Source organism: Peromyscus californicus, unplaced genomic scaffold, assembly GCF_007827085.1.
Source record: "Peromyscus californicus insignis strain IS unplaced genomic scaffold, ASM782708v3 Scaffold_9__1_contigs__length_137607984, whole genome shotgun sequence".
Classification (NCBI taxonomy): Eukaryota; Metazoa; Chordata; class Mammalia; order Rodentia; family Cricetidae; genus Peromyscus; species Peromyscus californicus.
In genome coordinates this window covers 79,845,099-79,869,129 of record NW_026294617.1, presented here as the reverse complement: position 1 = coordinate 79,869,129, position 24,031 = coordinate 79,845,099, and the positions used below count along the sequence as shown (strand labels likewise).

The 24,031-nt window shown below is 45.2% G+C and overlaps 1 protein-coding gene across 4 annotated transcripts in view; it reads left to right on the top strand.

Moving 5' to 3' along the window:
• Positions 1–3,757: 3,757 nt before the first annotated feature.
• The window catches only part of Slc22a15 (solute carrier family 22 member 15), a 60,019-nt gene continuing 39,745 nt past the window's right edge, over positions 3,758–24,031 (top strand). Inside the window, exons 1-2 of one of the 4 annotated variants that reach the window (XR_008216811.1) lie at positions 3,758–4,357; positions 16,234–16,446. Coding sequence is in view for 3 of the 4 variants with exons in the window: in XM_052732243.1 (XP_052588203.1) it covers positions 4,271–4,357; positions 16,234–16,446 (300 nt within the window). In the remaining variant the exon portion in view is untranslated. Of the gene's footprint in view, positions 4,358–8,349; positions 8,422–16,233; positions 16,447–24,031 lie in introns of those variants that run through there. The other 3 variants (XM_052732243.1, XM_052732244.1, XM_052732245.1) reach the window with 3 other exon arrangements.

The following is a 24,031-nucleotide window of genomic DNA, read 5'->3' as shown; positions in this document are numbered from 1 at the left end:
CAAAAGGAAGATGGATTACAAAAGTAGATATAATCCCAGCACTCAGGAGGCAAAGGTGCATCTCTGAGTTTTAAGTCCATCCTGGTCTACAAAGTGAGTTCCAGGCCAGCCAGGACTACACAGTGAGACCTTGTCTTTTAAAATAAATGTAATAATCCAACAGATGGCCAAGAAAATTAAAAAGAAACACAGAACGGGAATAGCAGAAATAATTTTGACTATATAGTTCACAATAAATAGAGAGAGATTTATTCTCCTACTAAAAGGCCTGTTCTAGTGGTATGTCTTTAATCCCAGCACTCAGGATGCAGAGGCAGATGGACCCCTGTTAGTTCAAGGCCAGCACGGACTAAATAGGGAGACCCTGTTTCAGAAACAAAAAACTCAAAACAACAACACAAAAACAAACCAAGCAAAACAAACAAACAACCAATAGACTATCAAGTTGAAGGGAAAGATAGAGACTACCAAGATGAATGGGAAAAGAGAGTCCTACTTCCATAAACATCGAAAGAAAAAAAACACTAAACCAAAAGAAGAAAGTAAGATGACATAAGAATAAGAGACTTCAAGGGATACATTAATAATGACAAATGAGTGACTTGGATTGTCCTTTTGTGAACCTATAAAGATTTTAAAGGAGAATCTAAAAATAAAAATGATAATTCTGGAAGATGTTGATACATTTAATAAAAACTGATATAAGCCCTTGAAAATGTTTAGTATGAATGCTGGTGATTTTAGTAAGATCACAAGTATGATGTACTAACTTAAAGAATGTTTTGAACCCAACAAATGGAAACCATATGTTATTCCCAACACATATGATGCAGTTTTGTTTTGTTTTTTACAATGACTACATGCTAGGTCAAAGGAGAAGTCAAGACAGTACCAAGATTTAATATTGTCTTTGTCCACGAAACATTCAAATAAATAATAAATAAAAATTGTTGAAATAGCACAACTTCTAACTGGAAAGATAAAAAAGAATGCTCTAAAATATGACTTATTGGTTAAAAAACAAATTGCAGTGTCATGAAATACTTTAAAACAAAATATTGCCTAGGAAAACTTGCAAATAAGGGCAAAATGGCACTCACAGAATTGTATATCCTTTGATATAACTACTCTTTACAAAGGAGATTGTAGCAAGGTATAGTACTGCAGTATTATAGAATATTATTTTAAGATGTGCTAATTTGTTTATGCTGTGGGACATTTGTTTAATGATGTAAAGACGTGTTGCATTCTTTTATGTTGTACTTGTTTAGCTCTGTGAAACTGTGTTACTTTGCCTGCCTAAAATACCTGATTGGGCTAATAAAGAGATGAACAACCAGCCAATAGTGAGGCAGAAGAAAGGATAGGCGGGGCTGGCAGGCAGAGAGGATAAATAGAAGGAGAAATCTGGGGGGCGGGGCAGGGGAGAGAACAAAAGAACAAGGAAAGGAGGATGCTAGGGACCAACTACTCAGCCACCCAGCCAGCCATGGAGTAAGAATGAAACTAAGATATACAGATGTAAAAAAATGAAAAAATGCCCAGAGGCAAAAGGTAGCTGCGATAATTTAAGAAAAGCTGGCTAGACTCAAGCCAAGCTAAGGCTGAACATTCATAAGTAAGAAGACATCTCTGTCTGTATTTATTTGGGAGCTGGGTGCCGGGGCCCCCCCAAAAGAGCAAAACCAAGCAACAACACTGCAGTCCTGTTGTCTCAGCAATCAGCAAGACAGTGGCAGGAAGATCAGCAGTTTAAGGATAGCCCTGGCTGCATAACAAATTTGAAGCTAACCTGAACTACAGGAGACCTTATCTCAAATAAAACAACGGTGGGTAGGGAGAGATTTGAAAGCAAACAGCTAAATGCTGGCGCTATCCAGCTAGTAAAAGAATTAGAGTAACAAAGCTAAACAAATATAGTAAGAATTCAAAGTCCACCAACTACATTTTTATATTTGAATATTTCCTTTGTAGGAAAAATACAAAACAAATAATGAAAAGATAACAATGTAACACACACTAAATAAATAATTCATAATAAAAATAATGAAAGGTGGAATGTAAATACAGCCAGATGATGATTTGAGAGCAAAATGAACAAGTTTATTCCCTAAATAATCAAAAATAAAAATTGAAACACTTTTAGAAAAAAAATAGCAAAAGTACTTTAAGAAGAAACAAAACCTTGCAACTCCCTCCCCCTTTCTCTTCTTCTTTTTGTTTGTTTGTTTGTTTGTTTGTTTGAGACAGGGTTTCTCTGTGTAGTTTTGGTGCCTGTCCTGATCTCACTCTGTAGACCAGGCTGGTCTTGAACTCACAGAGATCCACCTAACTCTGCCTCCCCGAGTGCTGGGATTAAAGGTGTGCGCCACCACTGCCTGGCCCCCTTCCTCTTCTTACAGAGAGCCCTGCCTCCCCAAGAAAGCTAGAGCCATATGCCTAAAGGAAAGTTTTGCCAAGCACTTCCCACTCATGTGGTGTACTGGTTTTATGTGTCAACTTGACACAAGCTAGAGTCATCAGAAGAAGGAGCCTCAGTTGAGGAAATGCCTTCATGAGCTCCAGCTGTAAGGACTTTGCTCATTTAGTGATCAATGGGGGAGGGCCCAGCCATGGTGGGTGGGGCCATCCCTGGGCTGTTGGTCCTGGGTTCTCTAGAAGGAAGACTGAGCAAGTCAGGGGAAGCAAACAGCACCCTTCAATGGCCTTTGCATCAGCTCCTGCCTCTGGGGTCCTACCCTGTGTGAGTTCCTGTCCTGACTTCCTTCAGTGATGAACAGCAACGCTGAAGTGTAAGCCAAATAAACCCTTTCCTCCCCAACTTGCCTTTTGGTCATGGTGTTTGGTTTCAGAAATAGAAACCCTAGTTAAGACATGTGGCTACTACACTCACCACTTCCAAACCTCCCATATTCAACCACCTTAGGTAGGTGACCAATAAAAGGTAGTTACCAATAAACAACAGACATCATAATTAATGGGAAATTGTAGGAGCACGACAAGGATGCTGGCCAGACAAGGGGACCTCCTGGCCATCAGTTATACTCTGCATTATATTTTTTTTTTGGGGGGGTAGTTTTAATTATCAAAACCTAGTCTCAACTGGGAAGGGAGTCTCAGCGAGGAACAGTCTAAATTAGGTTGGCCCCGACATGCTTCTGAGGGACTTTTTAAACTGAGTTTAAGAAGTTGAGTTAGGAAGGCCGGTCCTGAATATGGGTGTAGTCATTTCATGGGTTGGGCCCCGGATTGAATGACAGAAAAGGAGAGGGCTAGCTGATCTCTGGCGTGCATATATTCTTTCATTCATTGCCTTCTTGACCGTGGAGGTCATGTTATTAGCTGCTAAAGTTCCTGGTGCCTTGACTTCCCAGCAATAATGGACTGTAACTGGAATTGTGAGCCAAATAAACTCTTTCTCCCCTAAGTTACTTCTGTCATGGTATTTTATCACACCAACAGAAAACAAAGGCAAGCTGAGGGATGGTTTAGATCAGTGGTTCTCAACCTTCCTACTGCTGTGACCCTTTAATACAGTTCCTCATGTTGTGGTGACACCGCCCCCCCCCAAAAAAACCCCATACAATTATTTCGTTGCTTCTTCACAACTGTAATTTTGCTACTGTTATGAACTGTAATGCAAACATCTGATATGTGACCCTTGTGAAGGGGCCTTTGAACCCTTGAAGGGTCGCGATGCACAGGTCGAGAACCGCTTGTTGAGCTACTCTGAATGGTAAGCAACTGTTAAAAACAGAACAGGATTAGGAGTAGGGGCATGAGGGGACTCACACCGGTAACCTGTCCCCATACCTCTCCAACCAAACTCCATGGACAACAGACTTGGTAGCCGGGAGCCCCTGCCCCGTCTCTCGTCGGTGGCATCCCTCCGCTTCGTGCGCAGCGGCGAGCCCCGCGGGACGCGGCGTGGAGCTCCCGGCCCCTCCCGTGGATCCCGTGGATCCCCGTGGCCGCCCGCCCGCGCCGCACCCACTTCCTCTTTCCCTTCCGCGCGCGCCAGCCAACCGCTCGCCAAAAAGAAAATTCCTGTCACTTCTGACACAGGAAGCGGGGAAGGCCGCGCCCGAGCGACCAGCGGTGCATCTCGGCCGCGCCCCGGGGACGTTTAAGTGGGCCGCGGGGTCCCGCCTGGGCCTGGGCCTGGGCCTCAGCCCCGCCCGGCCGGGTCCTCCAGCCGGCTCGGCCCTCCCCGCCCGGCCGGGTCCTCCTCGGGCGCGGTGGCGGCCCGCTCCTCCGCCGCCCGCCCGCCATGGAGGTGGAGGAGGCGTTCCAGGCGGTGGGCGAGATGGGCCTCTACCAGATGTACTTGTGCTTCCTGCTGGCCGTGCTGCTGCAGGTGAGTCCCCGGCTCCCCGCGGCCCGCGGGACGCGCTCAGCTCCGGGGGCCCCAGGGATGGCGTGAGAGCCGGGCGGGAGGGGGCGGGCGGGCGGGCGCCGCGCGGTGGCGGGCCAGCCACTTGAGCTCTCCCTGGCTGTCACCCCCCGAGCTTGGCGCTGACACTTAGCTAGTTAAGCGATGAAAAGCATTGCCTGGGGTCTGCTGCAGAAAATGAAAGGGAGTCGGTACCCTAACCCGTGGCTCTATCACCCTGCAGTCTAAGACGGAGATGGCGCGGACCCACAAAAGGTGGGAGCTCCGAGGCCCTCTCTGAGCTCGAGGGGACTTCCTATGAAGGGGGCTTTCCATGCACGGGATTTATTTCTCTGTGGTTTAAAGTTCTACTGGGTCATTCAGCCCTGAGGCCAGCTTCGGTCTGATGGTACAGGGAAATAATACCATCTGTAGAGTGTAGTTTATTATATAGAATTCCCAGAACCCATTTGCACACCTCAACCTAAAACTCGTGATTCTAGGGTGCCTTAGAGGTTCACTCTTGTAATCACAGCGCTATGGAAACTGAGGCAGGAGAAGGATGCCTCTCCTTTCAGGCATATTCAAGGCCAGCCTGAGCTTCTTAGTTCCCGGGATGCAGGTCAGTGGTAAAGCCTTAGCATGTGCAAGCCTCTGGGTTTGATCACTAGCACCAGGGCTGGAAGGTGAAGCTAGCTCCCTGCCCAGGAGGCATGCATTCCTGGGATGAAGTGAGGTGTGATGAGGCAGACAGACTGACAGCTAAGCCAGTAGTTAAGGTGTGATGGTGTTATTCCAGGGGAAGTACTGGCTGGACAAGGATGTAGCCAGAGCCCACAAGATGCTTCAACGATGCAAAGATGTCCCTGCAGGACCGGAGGCAGTGAGGTCAAAGTTGACTTATTGATTCTCTTTTCCGGTTAAACCTTCAAAAATTCAGTTGATTTCACCACCAGCCAGAAAAATGGTTCCAGTGGTGATATATGGAAAACATTCTCTTAACAGAATAAAAATTAGTTAATTCAGAGAAATAGAATTGTAACTGTGATATCTGATCTTTGTATAATAGTTTCTTTGACAGTAGTAGTCTGTCTAGCCAGGAATTCCAAGTATATAATTCCTCTCCAGGCAGACCTTTCTAGCCCCCTCTCTCTCCCCATTCCACTTCCTGTGCTAGCATCTTCTTACTTACTTAGCCAGGTGTCCACCAACTTAGAATAAATCTTTCTTGAGTATGGTACTGAAAAGACAGTATTCTGGGTCCTGACCTGTGAACTTTCCTGTACTTTTTATTCCCCCACTGCCAGCTGGAGATCCAACCCTAGAGCCATGTGCTTTTTACACAAGAGCTTTACAGCTGATCTACAGCCCACCCCAGGCCTCCCATACTTTTGTTAATGACTGAGGTAGGTCACTGTAGTTTGTTAAGGAAGAGTTCCAAGCCCCTGATCTTGATGGCTCATTAACCCTTGATTGACGTACAGTCGGTATTTACCAGGTTTTAGAGGGTTATTGGCAGTGGGTGATTGTTTGCCTTGTAGGTGTGGGCTGCTGTCTCTGTCACCCTGTTCCTTCCTCCAGCTGGGATGAAGTCCTTGCTATAAGCAAGTGATGAGGGTCACACCATGAGCATTACTGAAGACCTTACTGTATCATAGTGTAAGGCCAGCCTGAAGACCTTACTGTATCATAGTGTAAGGCCAGCCTGAAGACCTTACTGTATCATAGTGTAAGGCCAGCCTGAAGACCTTACTGTATCATAGTCTAAGGCCAGCCTGAAGACCTTACTGTATCATAGTCTAAGGCCAGCCTGAAGACCTTAACTGTATCATAGTCTAAGGCCAGCCGGCAGCACCACAGGGGTTCAGCCATGAGGAGAATCTGTGCATATCTAGGGGGGTCAGCCATAAAGAGAACCTGTTTGTATCTAGTAAGTTTCTAATGGTGAAAACATAATGACTAGTCAGCAGGGTTCTCTGTGAGTTGGAGTAAGTTTTATGCTGCTCCTGGGCTTGAGCTTGGTTGAGCCTTCTATTAGTCTGGGTTCTCTAGAGGAACATAACATATATATGTGTGTGTGTGTATACATACATATGTATAGATATATACATATGTATGTATACACACACACACACACACACACACACACACACACACACACACGATTTATTAGAATAGCTTACAGGCTGTGGTCCAGCTAGTCCAACAATGGCTCTCTACAAACAGAAGGTCCAAGAATCCAGTTGCCTTCCAAGAATCCAGTTGCCTTCCAAGAATCCAGTTGTTCAGTTCCTGAGGCTGAACATCTGGTCATCAGAATCTTAAATAGGCTCTAATGCCAGTAACGGAATGGACTTGCCAGCAAAAACAAGAGCAAGCAAACAATGAGCAAAAGATTTCTTCTTTCCTGTCCTTTACATAGGCTGTCCACAGAAAGTGTGGCCCAGATCAAAGGTGGATCTTCCCACTTCAAAAGATCTGGATTAAAAGAGGCCCTTCCCACTTTAAATGATTTAATTAAGAAAAAAAAAAATCCCTCACCGGTGTACCCAGACACTTGGGTTTTAGTTAATTCCGGCTGTAGTCAAGTTGACAACCAAGGACAGCCATCACAGGCCTCATGAGGGTTATGATGAACTGGAGACTTTTGGCTGATGGTTTATACCAGCTGTAGTGGGCGGGGCCCTGAGCCACACTGGCCTCAGTTACATTCTCAGGAACAATGGTTACCTTGGACTGCCCACGTGTGTAACACAGATAAAGTTGCAAGTCCTTTAGGTACTTTCCTCATGGGGAGGCTGTGGCCATACAAGAGACTCCAGGCAGTATAGAGGGCTTCTTAGGGTCTGGAATATTTCAGAAAGTGAAGTGTGGTTTGGAAAGCGTCTAGTCTGATGCCTTCACAGATCCCAATGGCATGCCTGGCAAGGCCACCCACAGCTCTTGACAGTGTGGTGTCACCTTCCAGGGAAGCACAAAAGAAGTCATTACAAATGTGAAAGCAGATGATGTGAATAGAGTAGACAGAACTCTGGTCCAGGCACCACCTCACTGCTGCAGAATGGTTGAGTGAGCTTATGCAAATGACCTCTCAGTCCTTGCGAGCCTTTGGAGGTGGCTGGTCAGGAAAGCTTGTTTTGCAGATTTAGAGGTTTTTTTTTTTTTTTTTTTTCCTAGTTTTTAACATTCAATACTTTATCTAATCAGCATGACTATGAGGCCAGCATAGACTGAACGATTAAATAAGCATTTATAGCTATCCCTGTGGATTCCAGTTTGAAGGTTTTCTTAAAGTTGCCCCTTACCTAGTAGTAATAATTGGCATAAATAAATAGACCTGGTGGTTTTTAGAACATTAGATTGTGTCCTTACCACAGTTGGAAGCTATTTTATGACCAATAGGTAATCAAACTGAAAGGCACACAGGTTGGTAATCTTCTCTCTGGTTTCCTTGACCAATGTTCAGACAAACCAATGTCTGCATTCTCGATAATTGTGGGCATGCCACAGATAGTATTTGATGGTCATAGGGGGAAAAGAGAGAGTGTAGAGAAAAGAAAGAAAAGCAAAACAGTTCTTCAGAGTGTACTAGGAGCACATTTTGGTGTATATCCTTCCAGAACTTTCATTAAGTAAATATGCACATAGCCCTTCTTTTGCAGAAATGTATATTACCACTAAGTTTTGTCTCTTGGTGATGTTTAGACGCCTTGCTAGTGTTGAGAGGTAACTCCACCAGAGAACACACACGGACACTCTTCAAACCCAATAGAAAGTCTGTTTGCCTGCCAGCAGCTGCACGGGGAACTTGCCCAAATCATGAAGCCTCAAGCCTCACTGTCCCTTGTCTTTTATTCACAAACATCACATCCTAGTTGACATACTTTGGTTACCAAGAACAGTTAGCAAGATGCCAAACTACAGAAGCCAAAAGGCAAGGTTAGGATAGTTAGGGACTTTACTGGATCCTGGAACTACGGACTAGGTCTTTGATGGATTTGGTTTTTCCTGTTTTGGCAGGTGTTGGGGCCTATGTGCTGGGTTCTAAGGTAAGAATGATGCTTTCAACATGGCATCAGTTGTGCTGAGGTTGGGGACCTGTTACGATAGTCACAAATCAATAGCTTCACGTAGCTCGAATCCTAATTGTTCTTAATAACAAAAACCTGGAGCCAGATATTGGGGTAAATGCTGAAAGATCAGAGAGACAAAGGAGCCAGCCACAGCCACTTCTTACCTTGCCAACTCCTCAACCTGAAAGGAGCCCCAGCTCCTGTCTCCACCCCTCATTATCACTGCTCTCTGCCTAGCCATGTCACTTCCTATTTCCTTCTCTCAAGTGCTGGGATTAAAGGTGTGTGCCACCAAGGCCTGGCTTCTATTGTTAACTAGTGGCTAGCTCTGCCCTCTGATCTCCAGGCAAGCTTTATTTGTTAGAGCATAAACAAAATATCACCAGAGCTTCGTATTTTATTTTTCACAGCTGCAGCATAAGGTCCTTGTTAATGTCCATACCGTAGCTTGTTTATCAGTTTCTCATTTTCAGTTCAGAACCACACACTGTGGTGCTGGGCTCTTCTTTGTTCTGGCCTTCACCTCTTGCCTGTTGATTGACACTTCCCTTCTCAAACAGGGAGAAGACATTACCTAATAACACTTTTATTTCACTGTATTTGTTATTCATTCTATTTAAAAATTTTTAAAATAATTTTAAAGCACTTCAAATAATGTAGAGAATAATTCACAAGCCCACATGCACTTATTTTCAGGTTGAATAGTACTAATATTTTTTCCATATTTGTTTAAGATTGTGTTATAGTTTAGCTTGTAAGGCGGGACAAATAACACCTAGGATGTGAGATTATGCATATAACTAATGAATAGCTGCATTGTTGAGATCTGACCATGCATTGTTCCAGGAGCTGGTATGTGTGATATTGGGGCTCAGACTTGGCAGGGCAGGCTGTTGGGAAGGCAGGGTATGTTCAGAAGCCTATCAGAACTGACTGGGGTCTGCCGTTCTCACTGCCTGCATTCTCAAAGAAAAAGATGCCTCTGATCATAGACTTAAACATTTGCCTGGCCAAGAAGTCAGAGCAGGAAAAGGCAGATCCAGATGAGGGTGTGGTTGCAGGCCGAGCTGCTGTACTGGTTGAACTGAACCAGCTAATATATGGCAGTGAATGTGGAGCACAAAAGCACCCACCCCAACATATTGAGCACAAAACTAAAAATAGCTGCCCTTCACATTCACACCTCCTCCCTAGATCTTGCCTGTAACATCTTTTTGAGGTCATCTAAGACAAGAGCATCCCAGACAGCACTTGACCTTGTAACATCTTTTTGAGGTCATCTAAGACAAGAGCATCCCAGACAGCACTTGACCTTGTAATATTTTATGTGTCTTTGGCAGTTCCGTCTGTCAACTGATAGCTGCATTGATAATAAATTGTACTTTTATGTTGATTTACTTGCAAAAGAAGTTTTGAATTGAGGTCTGGTAAGCTAGCTCAGGCAGGTAAGGTGCTTGGTGCCAAGCCTGCAGACCTGAGTTTAATTCCCTGGACCCACACGGTAGAAGGAGAAGACCAAATTGTCCCACAACTTGTCCTCTGACCTCACACTCACACCCTTCCCCCCAAATAAATACAAATGTAATATAATTTTAGGAATTGATTTAGAAGAAGCTCATGAATATAGCACATAAAAAACAGACCCAGAGCGCAGGGACATCACATGACAGAGGTTGGAAGAAACTTGACTTATCCCAGGAGTATGCTGTGTGCTTTCTCTCCTCTGTCTGAGCTATTGCTTTTGCCAAGAATTCCTTCCCTAAACTTTAACTCACCCGCAGCACTTACACAGTGTGGCATACACTTTGCCCTGAACACCCTCTCTCTGCTCTTATGAACTTCATTTGGCTTAAAAGAAAGAAATAGGTACTGATGAAAGAATTTCCCCAGAATCTTAGTAAGTAGTAGGATAAAAAACACAATGCCAGAACCAGTTTTGTTGGCTTTGTTGTTGTTGTTTTAATCTGTTTGTTTGTTTGTATACTTATTTTTGAGACAAGGTCTCACTATGTAGCTCTGGCTGACCTCAAACCCACAGAGATCCTCCTGCCTCTGATCCCCAAGTGTTGTGATTAAAGGCATGCGCCACCACACCTGACCCAGAACTACTGGGTTTGATTAACTTTTTGCCATACCATTCTGTGAGGAATTAGTTTGAACATACATATGATATGCTGTTGTAACAATGGTACACAGAGGGTTTAGAGGGATACAGACATGCATGAATGTTACTTTCTTTACAGGTCTTTAAAATGTTAAAGTTAGGGCTAGAGAGATGGCTCAGAGGTTAAGAACACTGGCTATTCTTCAGGAGGTCCTGAGTTCAGTTCCCAGCAACCACATGATGGCTTACAGCCATCTATGATGAGATCTGGTGCCCTCTCCTGGTGTGCAGCCATACATGGAGGCAGAATGTTGTATACATAATAAATAAATAAATCTTAAAAAAATGTTAAAGTTAACCCTGTCTGTACACATAGTCATGCAAAGCACCATTTCCCCAGTAAGTAATGCGCCCAGCCATTGGAAAATAAGGCAAGAGACTGGGGTTTACTGCAGCCTTTAGAGGATGAAGCTTAGGTTTAGAGAAAAACTTGAAGGTCATTTTAGATGGAAAAACACCATTGCAGAAGTGGAGAGTACCTCACACCTGTGCTACTGCTACAGCGTGGGTTGGATGGGGCTGGAGAGATGGCTCAGCAGTTAAGAGCCCTGGCTGCTCTTCCAGGGAAAAGCTGCGTATTTCACACTGGCATAGGTACAGGGAAGCTGCTGGGGAGTTAGTTAAAGCTTAGGAGAAGGGATTCTTGGCAAAAGCAATAGTCCAGTCAGAGGAGTGAGAGCAGATAGCACACTTCTTAGGGTTCCATGAAAATATCCTAGAGTTAACTCAGTTTCTTCCAAATCCTGTCATGTGATGTCCTTGCAAGTGCTGGACCTGAGTTTGGCTCCCAGCACCCATATCAGGCAGCTTACCTGTAACCAGCTTCAGGAGATCCCGCACCCTCTTCTGGTCTCCACTGACACCTACACACACACACACACACACACACACACACAGGCACAGGCACACACACACACACACACACACACAGGCACATGCACATATGCACACATACAGTCCATTAAAACAAATAAACAAGTGATACAGAATCTATTTTGGAGCTGGTAAGAAGCAGTCAATCTTCACCCTGATCCATGAAGTCTCTGCCGATTCCAGTTTGGGGAGTCCTGGTGCATACCACTTGCATAGCACTGTACAACTTTGCTGTTCAGTAAAGAAGTATCCCATTGGACCCTCCGGAAAGGCTAGTTAGATAGGTGTGCATAGGCAAAGACATGTCATTAAGATCCAATTGTATTGCAAGAAGACATGAGTGTAGAGAGTGACTGTAGCTGAGCCTCAGACTCAGGTGAAGACCCGTGTGCTCTCACAGCACATGGTAAGTCACACCTGGGGGTGACTAGGCCAGTGCAGGCAGCTTGTGTGTGGACGAGTTAGCAGGTGGGCTATAGGAAAATAATCCTGCACCCACTAACACGATTCAACCGGAAGAGTTTGCTAAGGAGTTTCAGGAAACTGAGCTGGTATCTGTAGATGGATTAGAGTAGAGAAGAGAGGCACCAGTGATTTAGAATGTGTGAATTCCACACTTTCAAACCTCCCAAATGCATCCTCCTCCACAAGTCACTCAGTCAAGAGCTAATAATGCTCTCTGCTCCAGACGCTGGGCATGTGGTCTAGCTTTCATGATTGGGGCCTTATTCACACAGTGTTTCTGGTTGACCAGTTAAACAATTGAGTCCTAAGTGCATAAAACACTAATAGTAATGCCAGCAATGAATTCAGCTTTGATTTTTGTCCTTTATGTTCCCCTGAAAAAGATCTGCCCCTAAAACTAGACGAACCCACTTTCCTCTTGGTCTGTGGGTAGAGAAGACCTTGGATGGTTTTTGGTTGCCCTGTGTCTTGTTCCGACTCACAAAGTAAATATCAGACATAGCCATGACTTCACCGTTAGGGTTGTGATGGTTTCCCGAGAAGTATTATGAAAGCCCCCCATAATGGTGTTACTACAAAATTACTTTAGAAACCTTCACTTTCAGAAACTTGAAATTTTAATACCCTTGAATCATCCTAAGTGTAATTCCACTGGGGCGAGGGGTGGAATGGGGGGGGATCCAGCCATCTGTGGTACTTGTTCTTCCCTGGAGCTGGAGCCCAAGGACATGAATGATTTATCTGAGATGTTGTTATCCCACTCGGAAGGCGAATAGATGGTGGTTTCCTACTGTGGCTTTGAAGCCCATCTGCTGATAGGTGTGATTTCATTGGACAAAAATGTGGGTGAGTGTGCACATGGTAATGGCAGAGTGATAGTAAAGAGTGAGAGACTGCTTTTGTTCTCTGGGGGACAGAGTCGGATGTGTGAACTGTGTGGAAATGTCACAGTCAAAAATGGCAAACCGAAGAAAATCACCCCCATGTTGTGTGGGGGTGGTACATTTCAGGGCTGGTTATGTCACCTTTGACTTCTATGACCACGTAACCCCAGGATGTCCCTGTGGTATGGAAGATCAACGCTAATATAGCTATGGACTTGGAGCCTCCCGTCTCTGACCTAACCTCATGGTGCTCTTGTGTAATGTTCATCACACAGCATGGCTGCTCCCTGACTACTGTGTCTGCCCGGTGAGTAACAAAGCTGAGCATGACCACGGGCTGGTACCGCATAGAAGAGTTGCATTTGTTAGGCCTCTCTGTTAATGTAAAAATATGAACCCATGTATTGAGCACCTTGAATGTGTGTGTGTGTGTGTGTGTGTGTGTGTGTGTGTGTGTGTGCGTGTGTGTGCGTGCGTGCGTGCACACTCAGGCTTGTTCATAAAGGGGACCAAGAAGACATTGTGAGACGGGGAGGAGGGCAGAGAGGATGAGAAAGATAGAAAGTGCTTATTCTGCTTCCAGATGGCTAGGAATGAAGTGTGCTCACAGTGCTTAAAACACGCAATGCTGGTTAACTAGTCTCCGTGGTTCCCGAAGAGTAAAGCGATACAATAGCACCTCTTCATTTTGAACTGTTTTCCCCAAATTGTAGTACATACCCAGAACAGTGGCCTTCATTATGAGGCACACCTCAGATGAGAGTATCCTTTAGAGCATGTCCTCTTTTATCTAGAATATTGCTTCTAGAACACTCCAGATAAAAATACCATGGGCCGGGCGGTGGTGGCGCACGCCTTTAATCCCAGCACTCGGGAGGCAGAGCCAGGCGGATCTCTGTGAGTTCGAGGCCAGCCTGGGCTACCAAGTGAGTTCCAGGAAAGGCGCAAAGCTACACAGAGAAACCCTGTCTCGAAAAACCAAAAAAAAAATTTAAAAAAAAATACCATGTATTAATATATATTCAGCAGAAACCTGTACTAGGAATGGCAGGCACATGGCTAGCATTATGAAAGCATGTGCTGATGTCCTTCTTGGTCACTTATTCATCTCCCTTGTTGAGTGTGGGGACCCTGGGTTATTTATTTGGGAAGCCAAAAGATGAGTCAGACATAACAACTATGCATGAGCACGACTTCTAGACCACTGGAGAGGAAGCCGAGTCGGTGAGGAAACCGGTAAATGAGCCTGACTTTCAGAGAAGGAGAAGCGTTTTAACATTGCTCCACAGGAGACGGTGCCTCTGGGGAGAGGAGCGGAGTGCGCAGAGGTAGAAGGGGCACATTTAGAGAGGGAACGTGGCTAGTTTGTTTTGCCTGATGAAAGGCTGTGCTTTGAGTCATCTCCTGCGTTCCCTTGGCCCATGTTTTTCATTTCTTTATACCCATCAATTAAATTTCAGCAGATTGTAATCAGAGGGGCAGTTGGTAAATGGATGAAAGTGGCTTTGTAATTATAGCTACTGCTAGATGTGTAATCTATTTGTTCTTGTGATTATTAAGGTTTTTATTTTTATACGCTGATTGCCTCCTCTTCTAAAATGTCCTTAATCGTATGCAGATAAGGTCCAGGAAGCATGGGCGCCTAGGAACATACTTTCCTGTGTGCCTTATAATAAATCTCACAGCATATGAACCAGGGTAACTTTGCCCTGTTCCCAAAAGGTCCAGTCCATCCACTCACAATAGTGTGGGGCTGCTTTGTGTCCCCTCAGCCTTACCAAGAGGGAAGAAGTCACAACTCAGATTTTACATTAGCTTCTGATAAATGCACAAAATATCACGACTCCTTTTCTCTTTCCTTGACTAATTCTATTGTGTACCACTGATCAAATTCCACTGTTAGTTCTTCTGTTTATCTACTGAGCTCAGCATGCCCTGCAGAGTGGTGTGGAAAGAGCCCCCAGCTAGAGTGCTTGGTGAACTGAACAGGAATCCTCTGATAGACTGCCTGTCTTTATATGCCTCGGTCAGCTCTTACAGTGAGTGGGCTCATGGCCATACACTGATAGGAATCACATGCTTTGTATTTTTTAGACACTCTGTTTAATGGTATTTTAAGACCAAGTTCAAAGTTAACAGGGATCTTATTTTCCTAAAATAAGATTGTCTTAATTTGCAGACTAATTATGTATTTTCTTAGCGAATTTCAAATCTGAAATAATCATCTAGCAGTGAGAGCTAACATATCCATATCAGTAAAGTCTGAGAGGGCTCAACAACCCATAAACCCAACTGCGAGAAGTCACCAGATCTACAGCAATCGGCTAATGGCATATGTATTCAGTAAATATTTCTTGAATGAATTGGTGCTGTATTTTTTCCTTATTAATGAACAGTTATGGTTAGATTAAACCAAGATTAAATACATCTACAAGGTGTAATCTGAATACGCCTCAGATTCTGCATCTTGTTAAGTCTTAAGTGTTGCATGTCACATTTTAAAACAATGTGCTGTTTGGGTTGCGACTCCAAAGCCAAGCGCCTCCTGGCTCCTGGGAACCGATTATTTGAGCTGGAAACATGGCTGAGAAGGAAATAACTGGAATGTCAGTCTTTTAAAGCAGAGCCAGTGGTGTGGGCTTTGCTGCCAGTGCTGTAGTATCACACGGAGCCCGTGGCATCAGACACATCCCAGATGTGGAAGGAAAATTGTCTGAAGCAGTGCACAGTGCTCCACGAACAGACTGCTGATGGCCCCCACAGCGTGGGACTCTGCTTCTTCATGTTTGTCTTCCTGGCTGCTCATGTGGCCCATTTCTAGCTACAACAAGACAAAACATAGAAGCAAGACCACCCACCCGGCCCCTTTCTTCCTCTTCCTCTTCTTCCTCTTCCTCCTCATCTTCTTTGGTTATTTATTCTTACTTTATGTTTGTGCATGTTTTACATGCATGTATGTATGTGTACTACATGCATGTCTGGTGCCTGTGGAGGTCAGAAAAGGGCATAGGATTTCCTGGAACTGGGGCTGTGGATGGTTGGTTCCGAACCGCCGTGTAGGTGCTGGGAATGAAATCTGGTTCCTCTGGAAGAGGAACCGCCCCTCTTCCTCCTTTCTCCTTTGTCTGCCTGAGTTAGAGCATCATGCATTTCAAGCTTTCTGGAACTCACTGTGTAACTGAAGGTGAACTTGGACTTTGGATCCTTCTGCCTCCACCCCCTCAGTACTGGGATTATAGAGGTGATGTACCAGGCAGGGTTTAGGCAGTGGTAGGCAAACACCCTACCCGCCGAGCTATATCCCTAGCCTAATCACTGTATCTTTCAAGGTTTGCAGGCTTCCCAAGTTGTCCGCACACACGTCCACGTCTGCAGCAGTTGATTCTGTGTGTTTCCTTTCAGCTTTATGTGGCCACAGAGGCCATCCTCATTGCACTAATTGGAGCTACACCATCGTATCACTGGGACATGGCCGAGCTCCTGCCCAACCAGAGCCACAGCAATCAGTCAGATGGCCAAGACCAGGCCTTTGGTGACTGGCTTCTGACCGCCAATGGCAGCGAGATCCATAAGCACGTGCATTTCAGCAGCAGCTTTACCTCTATCGCCTCTGAGGTAAGCAGTCACCAAACTAGCCGCCCGGGTCCGTCTTACCACGAATGCTAGCAGAGGGAAGCCAGGGGACCACAAGTGGTCTAGCTGTACTTCCCAGAGAATATGTTTCAGTCGCAAGACACAGGATACGTTGGCTGCACAGGGTAAAGTACAGAGGGTGCCCTGCTCTGAGGGGCCACTGCTGGCCAAGAGACGCTGGTGCAGCAGAGCCAACCAGAGATGAAGAAGCTCAGGAGAGTCTACTGAGGGTAGCATCAGGAAATCATGCTTTGATCGTCCCTGTATCTCCATAGCCCAGGAGCAATCGTGGTAACCGCCCCTACCCCCACTAGCCACTTCCAAAGACAAGTAGCATCATTGATTATTTACTACAGACCAGGCATTATGACATTTTATAGGTCTGCCTTATTTACTCAGACTAATTTTGTGGGGTAGGCTGTTTTCTCCATTTGGCAGATGGAGAAACCAAGATGAGGTCAAGCTTGACTTATAAGGACAGTGTTGGTGTTTGGGTGTAGATTTGTCCTAACTCAGAACCTGTGCTCTTCGCTCTGTTTCTAACAAAGAACATACAGCCTGCGTCCAGACTGGGGTGCACATCTCTTAGGTTCTTTTTGACTGGCAACAGTGGCCAAATATTTTTGTACTTACTTGTGAATAATTTCAAACTGACAGAGCAGAGAATGTAGCTCAGTAGTAATCTGCTGGCCTATCATATATGGAGCCCTAAGTTCTATTCTTAGAACTCTTTTCTTCTTGGGGAGACTCAGGAAGACATACCAGACCTCTTCTGCCTCACGTTTTAAACACGGAATCGTTTATCTTTCTCTAAGTCTTACTCTATTGGAAGGGTGAAGCACTGCGTCTGCCCTGTGTACATCTCCACATCCAGAGTGTGTGAGCCATGGGTGAGCTCTCAGGCTGCTCCTGCCTGGCACCTTACAGGTCTGATGGGGCTGTTTGAAGTGGTTGGTACAGGTGGCCTCCAGCCTCCCTGCTGTTCCCAAACTGCCATTCAGTGGAGAACTAGCAGCAGAGCAGATTAGTGGCTGGTGGGCAAGGCCAAGTGCCTGGGAGCACACGTGGGTTTCAGGTGTGCTGGCCACTCCCAGGTCTGTGCAGCAAGTTGGGTTCATCTTAATTGCAGTTGAAATGCAGCTCCAAGCCGCCCCCCCCATTCTTAGCACTGATTCGATTTCAGTTCCCCCTCCAGTTTTCAACTGTTTTCACAGTCTTCATATTGGCAGTATTGAAACAGTCTGTGGAATATACATAGTCCAAGACATAGCTCTTGTTGAAATTATTTAGGCTAAAAGTCAAAGTTTAAAGCAAGTTCTTGGTCCAGCATGATAATGACTGAGAGGGTGAAGGTACCTGTTGACATGTCTGATGGCCTGAGTTTGAGACCTAGACCCACATGGTAGAGTGAGAAAACCAACTCCTGCAAATTGTCCTCTGACTTTGACAGATGCACTGTGGCATGCATGTTCCCCACTCCACTAAATAAATGGAAATAAAATAAACCAAGAACTTCCCCTTTGCCTGTGTCGAGAGATACCAAGATAGTGTTTACAGAACTCTACAGTCTAGGATATTATGTTAAAACCCACTGATTATATCTTCTACCAACATCTTATTGTACTTGATCTTGAAGAACTGTTTTCTGGAGGGTTTGGGAAGGGTGAATAAAGGGTTATGTGATTAACATGGTATTTAATTTTTTAAAAATCCTCTAATCTAGGAGTCTTGACTATTCTCAAATGAGCTAATAGCCATTGGGATGGATTTATGTAGCAAATTGCTATCTGCTGTATTCAAATTATTCCCTGAGCTCTGACTCCTACAGAAAACACCAAATATCATGGAGACACACAATTATCATGCTTAATTAATGTTTGCAACCAAAAAGCGCAAGGTTGGAATCTTTAATATCATTGTGGATATTGAAGAGGTGAAGTTGACTAACTATTATCTTGAGATTAATATATTTTTCCTCAAGCCAGACCCTGGGGTCAAAAGACAGAGTATTAAAACTATTTGAAAAATTCACTGCAATTAATTGCTGCAGGGGCTAATTTTTTTTTAATGTCTTGCTTCCTTACGCCTGTGCTACTGATTGTTATCGCCTGCACACTTCACCCATTAAGTGGTAATTCAGAGTGACAACTACATGGAAATGAAGCAAGTTAGTTAATCACTGTGAAACTGCTCTGGAAATGCCCTGTCCAAGTACTCTCCACTCACGGGGGCTCTCATTACCTGACTCGCTCCTGGAGGGCAGTTTCCTGCACAAAGCCGTTTTTGATTTTTATGGAGAAGACAAGGGCAAAGGGGTTGGTGATGATGTTTGTGTGGCATTGTCATCAGGAACCACTCAAGGTCAAGGAGAGCCCTCAACGTCATTCTTTGGGTGTTGGGAAGCTGCTGCTCGTTCCAGCGCTGCGGTCTTGAAATACACACAAGCTAGGAGTCTTGGCTACGGAAGTGATTGTTATAACTGGGTTTTCCCAAAGTGTGACTTCAAGCCGCAGGGAGCTGGATCAGTGGGCATCGGCCAGTCTTGCTTGCCCATGTTTAGCTGGCCTGCCGTAGCAACCAGGGAGCTTACCTCTGTCGTCTTTGTATTTTGACAGGGTGGACTGAGCAGCCATGCTTCTGCCCCCATTTCTTGGAATGGTGAAGTGGTACTTGTGAAATATACTGGGCCCCAGTACAATCTACCTTTTAGAGAAGACCCAGCATCAGGTGGGGGTGACGTGGCTCTCTGGCCTGCTGGAGTCACTGCCTGTCTCACAGGTTCATTGATCTACTGGGTACCACCCATAGCATTGCTTGTTACATGGTCATGGGCATTGTTCTTAGTAGAAATACTTGTGCACTAATGAACATGCTTTCATGGGCTCAACTTAAAACAAAGTATTCTAGATGTCAGATTGGCTATCAGAACAATAGCCCCTTGTATTTCAAGTGTCCCTCATACTTTATTTGATGAGAATGCCATTCAGTGGCTCTGAAGAAAAGATGGTCGTACTCCTAAACTCTAGTGTAAGGCTTGAAGTAATAATACCAAGATGCTGTTGGTGTCAGGCAGGGTAGCACATATTGGAATCCCAGCAGTCAGAGGGCAGAGGCAGGAGGAGCACTGCTGGTTCAAGGTCAGCCAGAAACAGAAACAAAAATCTACTGTTTGTGAAGATGCCTGTAAGACTATAGCATTCACTCATTACATACATAATTCAATGAGTGTTTAATTAGTGTTGGCAGGCACTGTAAGATTAGCACGTGGCTTACAAATGTGCCCTCAGGAAGCTCAGGGCATCATTTGGGAGAGACAAGGGAACTACACATGGCTCACTATGTATTATGCAGAAGAAAATGTGAGATGATATGGCAGGGAGAGGAGAAGGTCAGCTCCACTGAGGAGCGTCAGACCAAGCTGGGGCGGGGACATGTGTTACAGAGGATGAGCAGAGGTTCAGCAGGAGGAGGGTAGGTGGGGAGAGTGAGGCAGGGGCCTGCCCATGTACAAAGAAAAGGCAGTTCCCAACAGGAGTCAGGCTTCCTGGCAAAAATAGAAATGGTTGCTTCCCTCTGGATAGCCGTGCCCTCACCTGGGCTCCTGCAAGGCCTGTTGTGCATAGCTCATATGTGGGTGATCGAGTCATCACCTGCCCTGGGCCAAAACAAGGAGAGCAAGAGAGAGCCAGGCCTCCCTGGAGGAGGGAAATGACCTAATGCTTGTCAAGGCCTGCTGTGCATAGCTTTCACTTACCACGTACAGCTCCTTTTGAAAAGGGGCCTGTGTTGAGACCATGTCTCTCCACTACTGTTCCATGAAAAGGGGCCTGTGTTGAGACCATGTCTCTCCACTACTGTTCCATGAAAAGCCACCATAAACTAGGAGGGTAAACATAAGGAGAAGAGAGTAGGCCACCTAGGCCACAGGGGACACAAACCAACAGACCTCTGGCCTTCCTGAGCCGCTGAGAGTCAGGCTGCCCACACGGCAGCTCTCAAAGCCAGCAGAGAGGGCCTTCTGCTCCTCCAGGTCGCTAGGAGGTATGCCCACCCGAGTGCTGCGGGCCGCAGAAAAACATTATAAGAACTCAGCTGGTTATGGCAGAGCCACTACCTGGAGGGATAAAGGAACTCCTCCAGAGGAAGCCAAATTCCAAGGAGCTTTTGGTGTTATTTGGCTTGCTATATATCAGCTGTCTTCTGTTATGAAAATCATGTGTGCCTTCAAAGTTTTCCCAATTGACTTTTCCCTAAGTGCTAACAGTGTAGACTGATCTCTCTCTGGACGTACACATTCCAGGTATTTGGAGAACAGCCTCAGGAAGGCTTCCTTCCCCCAGCCCATCTGTTTCTCCCTTTCAGCACTGGAATCATTTTCAAGGACTAATGTGGGAGCCTGTTCTTGGGTTCCTCGTGGCTTTACCCAGCAGGTCCGCATAGAGGATGATTAGACCACGGGCCTGAGTGCAGGTGTCTGAGATGGTCTGCACTTGGCTGTGCTGGGGGAGGAGGTCTTTTGCTCCACCCCTTGGCGTCTCTATAAAAACCCTGGCGCAGAGACAGTCAGGGCCCATTGGAAAAGGTTCCAGGCCCTCTCGAGGCTATCCTTTATTTTCTATCTGTTTATCTCCGCAAGATTCTCTGCAATAAATCCTTCTATCTAATATTTCCTGCTGCTCGCACTCAAGAAAACTCTGGGGAACTGTGGGGGTGGTTGGGTAAACGCCCCACAGACTAACAGAAATAATAGTCCAGACCACCACATGCTAGTCTCCTAATTTAAGGTAAATTCCACAAGGAGACACCGCCTAGGTCAGGTGGATGTTAAATAATAGCTTTACACAATTTAGCTTGGACCCTCCTTTTCTTACAGCTTTACTAACTTTAATAGACCTCTAATTCCTTACCTAACCACTTCTAGGAATATTTAGATAACCTTCTGTGCTGACAGCTATGCTCAGCATGAACCCCAGTTCAAGCCTCCCTGTGATTATCATCATTGGCAGCATCCGGTCAGGTCCATCCCCAAATGGAGGAAAGTACCTTATCAGAGACACCTCTGTACTCTCTAAGAACAGACTTAAGCGTCCAGACTACCCGTTTGAGAAGGCCTGGTGGATGTGCCAATTAAGCTTAACCTCCTCCTTTCCCAAATCTACCTCTAGTTCCAGATCTCCCTTTAACTATCACCAGAGGCATCTAGCTGAACATAGGTTGCCTAGCGACCGAGCACACTTTCCCCCACCCTACAGAAAAACGACAGAAAGCTTGGACAGATAGGAGCCACAGGAAAAAAGAAGGCAGTTTTATTTTCTCCCATTGACCTAGCAACTTATAGATTCTTAACATTTTCTACCAATCACGTTTAAGATTATAGTTGAGCACATAAGATCCCTCTTCTTAGATATTACTCGAATTTAGCCTTTAGTTAATTTATTTCCCCATTGGTCACTTCCCTTCGGGGTTGCAAATGATAATTAATGGTTATTGCCCCTCTATGTGATTCTTGTCACCCCTCCGTTTGACCCTGGAAGCCTGGCTTTACACTGCCAAGGGATTACTGCTTGTAAGTGTATATATACTGGGACTCCCAGGGCACGGGAGGAGGAGGAAGAAGATTTGGAAGAATAAATGACTGGACTAAGAACTCGGTGTGCTGAGATTCTAGTTCCTGAAAATAGTCCTTGCCGTTTGTGGTTCTCTCCTGAGCCCCTGGGATGGATAATATTAAGGCTGGTCCCTCTAATATCATACAAGACCTGGTGCATGCTCTGGGGCAGTCAGGGAAGATGGACACCCCAGCAATATGCAGTGTGGAAGGAAAAAGAATGGCATCTGGGGCTGGTGTCACATGAGGGCCCGAGGATGGCACACCGACTGCAAGCCAGTGATACAAACCCATTTTAAAACCAGAAACTTTCCTGGGCATTTGTATTTAAGACACACACACCATGGAATGAGGCATACCCTGGGACATAATACTAGCCAAATATGAAAAAGTTACAATAAAAACCGCTGTGGAAGGTGACTTTAAAACATTGTCACCTTCCCTCCCTTCAGCTTTCTGTTTTCTAAGCACAGAGGCCACAGAGCATTTACTTCCTTTCTCTCTCTCTTCCTTTCTAGCAATACCTTATTCTGTTCCTCCAAGTCAATGGTTCTCAACCTGTAGGTCACGACCCCTTTGGGGTCGACTGATCCTTTCACAGGGGTCATCTAAGATCATCAGAAAACAAAAATATTTACATTATGATTCATAACAGTAACACAAGTACAGTTACAAAGTAGCAACAGAAATAAGTTTATGGTTGGGGGTCAGCACAACATGAGGAACTGTATTAACGGGCCGCAGCAGTAGGAAGGTGGAGACGCACTATTCTAAGTTACAAGATCTACTTATTCCTACTTTCTTCCGATAGCTGATTTTTCCTGCATGTTTCCTTAATGGAACAAATGCAGAGGACTAAAAATAGAAAGTCTTTCCCCAGTCTATTGTCATTTCTGTGCGAAGGGTGGCTGTGGGGAAAGGAGGAGAGTAAGTGTAGAAGTCGGCTGGTTAATTATCTAGCTGTGAAGTGTGCAGCCTGCCTGTTTGACAGCTCTTTGATGTTTGCATTTTCATTACTTGGCTGCTAACTTTGCTTTTAGAATTATGCCTCAGCACGGAGTCCGTTTTAGGGAAGTACATTGTCGTTTCTTTTCCCAGATGATCATATTTCTGCCATGTCACAGAAATCACTGATTCAACTTGACATCTCCATAAAGCTGAAGGTTTGATGAGTTCAAGATGTGTTGAAGATGCATCTTATAACTTCCTTTAAAACTCGTCTCCAAGCTTTTCTCCATGTTTGGTTGGTGTAGTCTGTTCCAGTAGGCATCAGTAATTCCCGTTCCAAGATGGCTCAGCCTCTCTGAGCACCAGGTCTCCATGTCTGACTTGAGTCTGTTCTCTTCTAGAAGCCCCCATTCTGCCCAGGCCAGCCTGGCTCATTAGTCAGCTTGCCGTCTCCATCCCACACTTTGTATTGCAGCCAGGGCAGGTTAGCCCTCCATGTATCCATACTTCAGTCCCTTATTGGGCATCTCATTTATTCTCAGCCTTGAAACAAGTAATACTGAAGTCTGAACAAAAGCCTCTCCCACATATGTCACTGATACCCAGCCAAGAGTCAGTCTGCCTCCGTTCTCGTCATCTCCTACCTTTCTTCCTCTTCTAAGAGCTGGAAGGCTCCGCTGAGCACCTGTGCTGGGCTCGCACCTGGGCTGGCCATATTTATATTCCTCTCATCTTTTATGGCAGAGGCACCTGCTCGTGGTTCGGCCCTGCATTGTGCCTGGTTTCCTCTCAGGCCCATTTTCTGTAGATGAGTGAACGATGAGATCTGTTTTTACTACTAGGCCCTTCCATTCCATTTTGAAGTAGAATATAACAAATACTTATAGATTCTATTTAGTGATTAGAGAGAACATACATAGATAGGTAGATAGATAGGTAGATAGATAGATAGATAGATAGATAGATAGATAGATAGATAGATAAATGTTGGTTGTTCAGTCAGGTCAACAT